At 33.9% G+C, this 10,736-nt stretch overlaps 1 protein-coding gene across 3 annotated transcripts in view; it reads left to right on the top strand.

The window, feature by feature from the left end:
- The window catches only part of LOC108977559 (protein similar), a 165,868-nt gene extending 156,116 nt beyond the window's left edge, over positions 1-9,752 (top strand). For all 3 annotated transcript variants that reach the window (XM_018947286.1, XM_018947287.1, XM_018947285.1), the window contains one exon: positions 8,311-9,752. In XM_018947286.1, coding sequence (XP_018802831.1) covers positions 8,311-9,015 — 705 coding nt within the window. In that variant the 3' untranslated portion in view covers positions 9,016-9,752. The remainder of the gene's footprint in view (positions 1-8,310) is intronic.
- Positions 9,753-10,736: the final 984 nt, after the last annotated feature.

A 10,736-nucleotide genomic window follows, 5' to 3' on the forward strand; every position in this document is an offset into this window, starting at 1 on the left:
CTTATAATTTTTTCTTAAATATAATAAACTAAAAAAAGTAGTAGAATAAAAAATTGGTCTCTTTTTTGCTATTGCTGCGGTGAGTTTTGATGCCATCCGATTAATATAGGGCAAGAAGACTTATCTTATCATCATGCTTGATGACTTCTTTGTGTGTGAAGCTTTCCTGGATCAGGAATACATTTGGAGCGTATGCAAACCCACAAATATTAGTCATGCATTGTTTTTGTTTTACTATTTCTCTTTGAAAACATATCGCCTATGTAAAATTCAAACTAGAATCCTCAGTAAAGCTGACCTTTTATCATATTATGCATAAGTCGTCATTTAGTTGAGAGGCGAGTAGAGATATTCAAGAGGGAAATGTTTAGGTATTTCAGTATATTTCATTTATTTCTTTTTTAAACTATCTTCTTAGATTTCCCTGTAGGCCACTTTTATTGAAATCGCTTTTTTACTTGAAATAAGCTTCAGTAATTTCCAGGGTGATATGTAGTTCCGTGAATTAAATAGACCCGCGTCATGTAATTTATATACAAACTAAACCAATCAGAAATTCCGAAACTCGATATTACATCAAATCATTATGTGGGTAATGAGGGTAATGCTATTTGTCACATTTGTGTCAAGTTTCTTATTAAAGACTTTGATCAAAGTGCCAGCACTCAGTGCATAAAAAACATTTTAACAAGCTGCGGGTATGGAAAATATAAACCCACATTTTTTTTTATCTATTTGTCAGGCTTTCCCAATATGTCGGAATTAAATAACATCAGTTACATATACATATATCATATACATATGTATGTACCGCAGCGCATATGCAAGTAATTTCCCCGACTGCTCCGCTTTATCGCAAAGATTTTGGTTTCTTGGAAATGCTTACGCTTTCTGGATTTGTCATTGCGCCGTCACGTACATATGTACATTCAACTTTTCTTTATTTTCCTTCAGCCGTATTTCGCTTGCATTCAATTTTGTTTGCGACGCGTGCTTTGCAAGTGTTTCAATTATGTTCGCGTAAGAGGAAAAGTTTTGCACAGCACGTGCCACATTTATAAAAGTATTATCAAACAAGTTTTGACACATGCATTTGCAATACACACATATATACAATTTTCTACTGGCTTTGAGCATTCTTTAACATTTTGGGTCTTTGCGCAATCTAATGCTTGGTTTTGGGAGTGCCAAATGTTTCAAATGGATCTCATTAGGTGATTGACAGATAAATTTATTTTTAGGATATGAAAATACCTCTAAATTTTAAAGAATTTAGTTAAATAGTTGGTAGATCCTCTACAATGTAGAAATTTTTTTGGTCTGTCCATCACTAACACTACCCTCAAAATATCTTTATGGAATGCCCTGTGTTGTTACTGTTCCAAAACCTGAGGTGCTGCTGTAGGGCCCATTGCTTCAAGCAGCCATTGAAGGAGCTAAATGGTCTAAGTGTCTTTTCGCTTCCTTCTTTCCTTTTTGACTGGGTACCCAGATATTTTTTCAAAAGTTACCCACTGAGAGTCTAGTTATTGGCTCCTTTCATTCATGCGATCGTCTGGATCGCGTTGGCTCATCGGAAACTAATGGGATAATTGGATGGACTGAGTTCTTAGTTTCAGCTTCTGATGCAATCCAATGGTGTTGTTAGTATCTGATTGGCATACAGCAAACTTTTGCATACAGTTTAAGGAGGGGTTTGAGTGTGTCATTGCTGCAGAATGACTGGATATCTGATGACAGATGAAGAATGTGAAGAGGTAGGGATATCTAGGGAGCAGGAGGCCTCTAGATGATAGGGATAGTAGTATGTGGCAAAACTTTTGGGATAGTAGAATAAAACCTAGACTTCAGATATTGTCTGAGCTTGGGCTTCCTACTTACTGGACCTCTGAACGCATCTATGCATAAAAGAAACTTATCGGAAACGTCTGAGTGTGTGTGAAGCACGCATTGAGGATTGAGTACATGTCGTCGCGCAATGCCTAATGTACTCGGACGTCAGGATCTCTGGATCATGGAATGTGGATTAGCTGGATAGATAGATGGTTAGATGTAAGCGGTGCGATCTCCACTAGTTTGAATGCCGAACAGTTAACGTAGTAGCTTGGTAAATTATGCCTATTTTCATGACTTCTTTGGCGGGTGGTTTTTATAGGAAAATAAAAATGAATCATTTTGAATATTTATAGTGTTTTTATTTAAATATTGAAAATATAAAAAAATTTGTTCATAAAAATTTAATACTTTATTAGTATTGAAATTGGAACCTCAAACAAATGTACTTGGGTGGCCCGGGTGATTTTGGCTCTTGATATTATCTGACTGATAGACATGTCATTCTGGTCGGAACTATGCACTGAAGTAAAATTTCAAGAGTAAATAACAAAATGGCGGAAAGGAAAAAAAGTGATTTTATTTTAGCAAAAAAAAAAAGGTTGTAAAATAAAAAGTTAGGGGTAAAAAAATTGTCGTTAGTACCGACGAGAACTATAAGTGTGTAGAACAGCCTGTGAAAATTTGAAAGCAATCGGAACAGAAAAACAATGTTTTGAGAAAAATGCGTTTAAACTCGTTATAGCTCCCGAAATGTTTCGAATTTCTATCTGAAATTTTCACAGTATATTCTCAAGACATTGTGCTTTCAAATTAGGAAAAAAATTCGAGTTCTTGAACCCAAGTTACCACACTACTACCTCAAGGTCATTTGAAAGGTTTGCGCGTAAGTTATTTAGGCGGCCAAGACAATTGACTGAAATTGAAGGTTAGCTTCTTGTGCGTTTTTTGGATGCGTGGGATGAGAGTATGTGATACCTGATCACTAGTCCAGAGCAGTATGGAAGATCAATTGGTAATAATTTTGGTTAAAAGGTCTGACCGGAGACTTAATTCTGGCACCACGGGCAGCAGGAGCTCTTGGAGTTCGCTAGAACCTGACTCCGGACTGACCCGCCGCAGAGTATCGTGATGGTTGTGGTTTAATACTCGAATGCGGACAGAGTGTTTTGATCACTCAGTATGGAGTTGCATAGTAACCGGGTGCCGGATCACGGCAGTGATTTTAGATGAGTCTCAAACCCTACTGCCGAAAAATGCGGGGTAAACACACTGGATGTCGTAAGAATTGTTTTTGTCATGACCTACGACGAGGGATAACCCGTTATAAGGAATTTCACTGTATATTCCTTTATACTCAGCCATTCTTTCTATAATTTTACTTTTTTTATTTTTTCTTTTGCTGAAAATTTCTTAAATTGTCCTCGCTTTAAATTAACAGCAACTTATTAAAGGGCTTCATTGCTTCTTTCCTCACCACAGATAATGAAATGTTGGAAACATACAATTTTTGATGTATCTGACATGTACAGATAAATATGGACACGAACACTTTTCTACCAGCAAAATATGCAGTTGACGAAAGGTCAAGTAGTATTACGTGTTCCTAATCGGTCAAAATGTACGTGTTTTATAACAGCCCACACATTCCAACCAAAAATATTCCACAGATATGTTTTAACGAAAGAAAATACGAATTAAATTATATTTTTTTAGTACATACTTATATAAAAATATATATGAGCATTAATACACTCTCGCCCACAATAAAATTGTAGATCAATGCTGATATGAAATTAATACGCTAACGCAATGCTTTTTTTTTGTTTACTTGATAACACCCCTACCTTTGTAACGGTCAATAACCGGCAAACCAAATATGATGTTTGCTTGCTTTAAGATAAACCCGCATGTGTATGCAAATGTCTGCACAAATATGTACATTTCTATATATGAATATGTATGTGTTTACGCATTGTTTGTATCATATTCTACGCGTTCTAATGTCAGGAAGTTAAATTTTTCATACGCATACAAATGAGCTCATTTATTACAGCTTGTTTGTGTAAAAGCCGCTTGTCAACTGGCGAGCCTCGCAACCCCCCGTTGCTTTACCAGCTGGCGCCGCAAATGCTTCTGGCTCGCATAACGGTAATATGCTACAAAATCATTATAAAGACAACAGGAATGTTATATTATAAGCGTACGAGAACTTATTGCCCTCCCTTAAGTTAAAGCGCCTTAAAGTATACTACCAAAAGTGCGTGCGTTGGCTGCTTAAATAAAAAGCAAAAAATACTTCCCACATATATTAATTAATAGAAAGATAGAAACAATGAATGACAAACTCAAATACCAATACAAAAAAATATTACTTAATTAAAAGCACTTTGTGTGAGGTAGAAGGCACATTTTATTGGGTCAGCTAGAAAGTTTTGTAAAATCATGCCGAGCAGTGGCGCCACTCGCGTGCAATTGGGTATGAGAGCATTGCTGTATTGCTTGCTCAGCCTGCATGTGTATTAATGACCTGCAACAACACGGCGCAAAAGTGCCGTTTTCACTTTCATTTTCCGTGCCGCTATGGCAGGGCGTCAAAACAACATGCAAACATATGTATGGATATGTGTGTGTATGTAGGCGATAGGGTCAAAGACCGCTGTGCATTAAGGCTGTTGTTGTTGCATGTGTAGCTCGCTCTAGTAAAAGCTCTAGCGTGCAGCTTTTTGCTGGAAACAGTCGCCTATCAAAGAAAAAAATGCAACTTGAATACAAAAAAGCTCGAAACAAAACTGTTTATATAATATACTATGCATATATATAAAATATGTGTATGTATATTATATACATATACATTTGTTTTAATCTATTTTGTATACTATGTATTCGCAGCGCAAAAAGTCAATAAAAATAATTGAAGCGAAGTGTGCTATAAAGATTTCTTGTTTTACCTGCCACAATGCTACCTACATATATTGATGTGTTTATGGTATGTATGTATTTATGTGCGCAAATATTTTTACTTTTCAGTTTTTTATGAGTTTACATGTTTTGCCTCAACTGTAAACATATTTTATTGAATATATTTTTATGATTGAGCATATTCAACTATAATTAGACGCAATTCGTTATCAAAGTGTGCTTCTTCTTATATAAGACCAGCCTTCTTATTTATTTATAAAATTCATTCAATCAATATGTGTGTGTACTTTTTTGCATGCATTGATACATACACACGCCCCTACATATACATTATATAATATAAATAATATGTACGAACAATCTTGATTTCTAATGCCTTTGTATGAAAATATAATCAGTCAGACATATACATATGTATATGCATATATATTAAGGTAGCTGTTATTTCCGCATTAATTTTTTTATTTTTCACCCACTGCTGTTTCAGGTTTTTTCTGAAATTTAATTTTTTTTAATTTCTTATTTCATTTTATTTCCCTCTGTTTTTAACAGGTGAAGTTTGGATATTTTGCCTTAAAGCAAATAAACATGGAATTTTGATAACCTGATATTCTAACACACAAGTTTACCCTTTACAAAAAAGGTTTGAATGGTCATTTCATAAAGCATTCCTTTAAAAGTTATACGCAGTTAAAGTGATACAGCAAATGACGTAAGCTGTGTTGCTCATACGGCATGGTGTACTATAAGAATACAGTACAGTTGAACTGCATATATGTAGCTTTTGAAGTAGTGCTCATATGAAAAAATTAATAGGAAGTAAATATTTTATTAGGGAGTTCTGCTTTGAAATTTGTAGGCTCATTCCCATTGGAGCTAAAAGATTTATTCAGAAATAAAAATGTCCTATGTTAAATGCATGCAAAAATATATAGTATACAATTATACATATGTGAGTTACGATTTTGCAGATAAAGTGCCGTTGTCTGTATGCAGAATTATTTTTAGTCATAGCTTAGCGTTGCTATTCAACGATAATCTTTGAACTTTGATTAGATAATATAATACGTTAGTGATTACTAAGTGATTAATTATTTGAAGGGGATTAAAAATGTTTCCACGCAAGTTAAAATTCATTTTTGTTTTTTAAATATATTGATTTAAAGGTTTTTTGTGGGGATTGTAATTTTTTTTTTTAACTTTTAAAAGGCATTTGTTGTTTTAAGAAATTATTTCTTCATCATAAGTATATATAGATATATGTATACATACGATATCAAAATTCCATTTTTTGCCTGTAATTATTATTCTGCTCCCGAGTGAATTTATAAAACTGAAATGAATGCTAAAATATTTTAAATTCTGAAGATTGAAACTTTAAAAACTAGTTCATCGGCGATTTCAGCAGATATTTACAAGTAAAGTTCTATTCAGCTTTTTCGAAAGCAATCCACATGCATATACACTACTATAACAAGTCAATTGAAAAGTCGCGGCTTTATTGGACAAAAATTTCTTCCGAGTGAGCATCATTTTGAGATCTGAGAACAAGCAATAGTCGTTGTGGGCCAGATCTGGAGAGTTCGGTGGATTTGAAAGCAATACGAAGCCCCATTCATGCATTTTTGCCAACGTTTTCACTGACTTCTGACACTGATCATTGTTGTAGTGAAACAACACCTTCCCTTTCTTCAAATGCTGCCATTTTTCGGCGAGATTAGAATGATTTTAAAGCTAAATGTTTTGATACAGTGGACAACCAGGAAAAAATCTATTTCAAGATGCTCATTACTATTTTCGTATAGTATTCTTTCTACCTCATTTCGTGCTATTCAATGAAATTCAAAATTTGAAAACTGATTTCCCATTGTTGGCAAGCATTTTAGTAAATTTGTATTAAAATTTAAATCGTGTGGCAACGCCATAAAATAAATTTTGTAGCATAAACTTTTCATAAATGTGCGGCTTATTTTTAATTTTCGTTTAAATCATTTGTATTTACTAAGTTCAATTGGCACTGTTGTTCAAATTGATAATTGCTGGCTCCTCAAGGAAAGAGGAGTAGGCAGAGAGTGGTATTGATAAGAACTCCAAGGCATACACCATGCCAAGTTGCTAAGGGCGGTTCTAACATCAGCAGGTTTAAATATGTAAAAAAAATACCTCCCTAGGAACAAACTCAAGCTACTTGTCGCACACTACACTGACCATTGTAAGTACAAGAAGCACTTACGCTATATAATTTGAACCTAGCTTCTTGTGCAAATTGCCGGTTCTTCGACATTTAGCCTGAAACTGTAGAATACCTGCTAATTGACTGCGTAGCTGTCTGTAGACGCAGGGTAAATCCCTTTGAATCCATCTTTCCATATAGGTTATCGCTTCACTAGCACCTCGCAGTATATTGGAATTTATCAATATGCTGTTGCCAGCTGATTCGCTGCGACTAAGAAGAGGCTACAATAGGCTTATGTCGCGGTGTGATCCTCAAATATTTATCTCATCGTATCTATGGATAGGTGGTCATCCCATTTCAGCTTATATTTCTATTTTAGGGCTGGAAATCACTTAAAGGTTTTTACCACCATTTATTCACTAATTTTAGATATATTTTTATTTATTTATTTTTTTTTAATTAAATAAGTCATCTGATAACTCTATAATAGTATATTACATTAATATATAAAAAAATATATTAAAACAATTATATTCTTGGTGAAAAAGTAAATGTACTTCGACAAACTATTTTATGAAAACACAGCTGATAATTAGCTGAAAAGGTGAACAAACAAAATATGTATACAAATTAAAAAAGAAAACATGTAAGAAAAACATTTTATTAAAAATATATTGTACACTAATGTTAAAATCAGGATTATGGAAAATTATTTTAGAAAAACCAAAAAAGAAAAAATTATATATATAAAAAATAAAACAAAAATTATAAATACACTTAGGTTAAGTTTGTATTTTTATAAAAATGATTCTAAAATATTTTTATAAAAGTTGTTCCTATGTATATGAAAACAAAAAGTTTGCGCAAACCTATTCATATCGAATATTTTAAGTATGCAAGCATGTTAAACCAAAATCGATCCATATACAAAATTATTAAAAAAAAAATTTTTTTTTTTAAGTTAAATACTAAAGTCTTTACATAACTTATGACCATTGCAACGGTAAATTTTGATCAAAGTACTATATATCTAATACAAGTCGAAGATGAATTTGTTGTTCTACCAAAACTGCACAAGTTCAGAACTTAAAATATTAAATTATGCTGGACGTTTTCAACATAACTACACTCTACATATATTTCTCCTAATAACTGTAAAAGATAATTTACCGTTACATAATATAGCAAATACTTCAATTTTAATTTGTTTTTAAGTTCCAAGAAAGTAGTTTGGACATGTGCGCTTTTTGAACAACAATTTTTCCTCGACTTTAAAAACTATATTGAAAAAGTTTTAAAAACTAAATAACTAATTTATTTTTCTTATTTCTTCTCTTTCTTAAAACCATATTCACACAATACCCAACTTTAACAATCAGAGCGGTATGCTCATGGATGAAGACTCCTTGGATCAAGCACCATCCCCAACACTGTCGGCACAGTCGCCATCTCTCATCAAACCCTTGCATTGTGAAACATCGACGGCTGCCTTGCTGCGTAACTACCGTCACAATCCAATGATTGGGGGACCCGGTGTGCTGCCATCACCACCATTCGGACCGGCTAGCAGTGGCGATAATTCTATCGGCAGCAGCAGTTGCGAAGTAAGCCCACCCGGCCTTACACCGGCCGACAGTGAATCCAATTCAGACAGCGGCATAGATGACATTAGCATGATTGAAGCCGCCTCACCGATTAAGTTACAATTGGAACAACCTAGCAGCCCACTTTTCAAGATATCGACAAATGGTTGCTCGGCTACCACCAAGGATATGCTTTTAATGAAATGCTTGAACAACAAGGCGGCCAAGCAACGTGCTTTGCTTGTTGAGGCACAAGCAAAACAACAGCAGAAAACAACTCCAGCAGGCAACGGTATTGGCAGTTCAGGCGAGAGTAAGACAAATAAGCCTGCTGGCGGTCGTAAAGGTTCGCTGACATCTTACATCGATAATATGAATCCATTAATGGAACCGTTTATAATGGATTTATGTAATGATGATTACGCAGTGGCTACCGAGCCATTGCTGGAACCAACTGAAATCGATCATGTGCTCAATAACTGGAGCCACGAGATGGCTTAGTCGGCGGTGCACATGAACGCTACTAAAACTAAACGGAAAATACGAAACAAACATTTACACAACACGGCAAAGACGAAATCGGCGAAGATACGATGACAAGGCAGACGAAATAGGGACGTTATGTTGGGGGTTAGAAGCAGAGCTTTATAACAAATTCAATGCATTTACACACAGACATATGTGAACGGTAAGGATGGAAATGCGGAAATTATTGTAAAGGTTGCGGGGAGAAGCAATTGGTGCGCGAAAAAAACGAGTTTTAACGGCGTAACTGTAAATAAAGTTATCATTTCGGAAGTTTTCGTGGGGACTCTAGACGAAATTTATAAATAACTTGTGGAAACTACAAGTGATGGCTGAAGCATTATTCAGAGGTTGGCGGCGGTGACGAAGTAGACCGCTATGAAGGAATGAAAGGAAACGGAAACAAACACGAATGGCGTTCGTTCGTCACGGACATTCTAAACAAACTGCGAATTTTTGTTTTTTATAGCTGTACATGTCCACTTTTGGCCATAATTTTTTGTTGACGAATGGAAAGCTAGAGCTTTTGGCTTTGCGTAATAAGCTTAAAGCATACGGAAGACCTGGTAGGGAGGAAAATTGATGGAACGAATATTTTTTTATAAATACTTTTTTTTTCATACGGGACAGTTACAAACAAACATACAATGCAATTAATTTGGTTTCAGGTAAAGAGAAATAAAGAGATTAGAGAGAATAGAGAATACAGAATACAGAAATACAATGAAACTTGATGAAAACAGCAAAAAGTGCACAGACCACTGAGTTGGAACAAAAGAAGAATTTTTAAAGCTTATGCCTCGAAAAAATTTTAATATTGGATTATAACAGCACCAGAAAAGTTTTCGGGTAAAAAAATATTTGGTTGGCATAAATGAGGCGATTTCTTTGGGACAATTCTATTTTCAAAAACAGTAAAAGAGAAGCTATGGAATATGTTTCGAGACAAATTGAAAGTTAATGAAGCAATATAAGACAAACACACACAATTAAATTCAAATTTTATTAAAATTACTTCCAAAACTAAATTGCTTCTAACAGTACTTGTTACTAATTGTTCTAAAAATTTTGAAAACATATGTTTTCTTGTTTGAAATCGCTTGGATGCGCTTCATTTGTTCTGTCAGACCGCTGCTTCAAATAATCATATGAAAAATTGAGTGCTGGATTGTTGTTGCTGCAATTTTCAAGTTCGAAATTTTCATGGTTTTTTAATGTTTTCTTAATTTACTAAAATTTTCGAAAAATATTGAAGCTAAACGAGCAGCCACATACATACATACACATAGCAACAACTTTAACATGTTTAACGTAATCAAGAACCCACATAAAAAAAATAAGAAATTTTGTGTAGAGTCAGCAGCAGGAAAACAAAATAATAAAAATTAAAAATAATAAATAATGCATAGTAAAAAACAAACAGAAAAAGAAAATAAAACAAAAAAATTGAACAACAGTAAATATACATTTAAAAACTTTGTTAGTCTTAACTTTTTACTGCCCAAAACAGAAATAAACATTGCGGTTAGTTATGTAAGTGCAAATCTTTATATAGTACGTACAAACATAGATAATTTTGAAAAAAACAAAAAAACAATAATGCAATATTAACAGCAAAAAAAATTTAAAAATAAATTTAAAAAATTTCATAGTTTTTGTGTGCAAAACTTTTAATAAAGATTATTATTGCAAAAATT

The sequence above is a fragment of the Bactrocera latifrons genome, unplaced genomic scaffold (assembly GCF_001853355.1).
Source record: "Bactrocera latifrons isolate USDA-ARS-PBARC rearing strain unplaced genomic scaffold, ASM185335v1 scaffold_91, whole genome shotgun sequence".
Lineage (NCBI taxonomy): Eukaryota > Metazoa > Arthropoda > Insecta > Diptera > Tephritidae > Bactrocera > Bactrocera latifrons.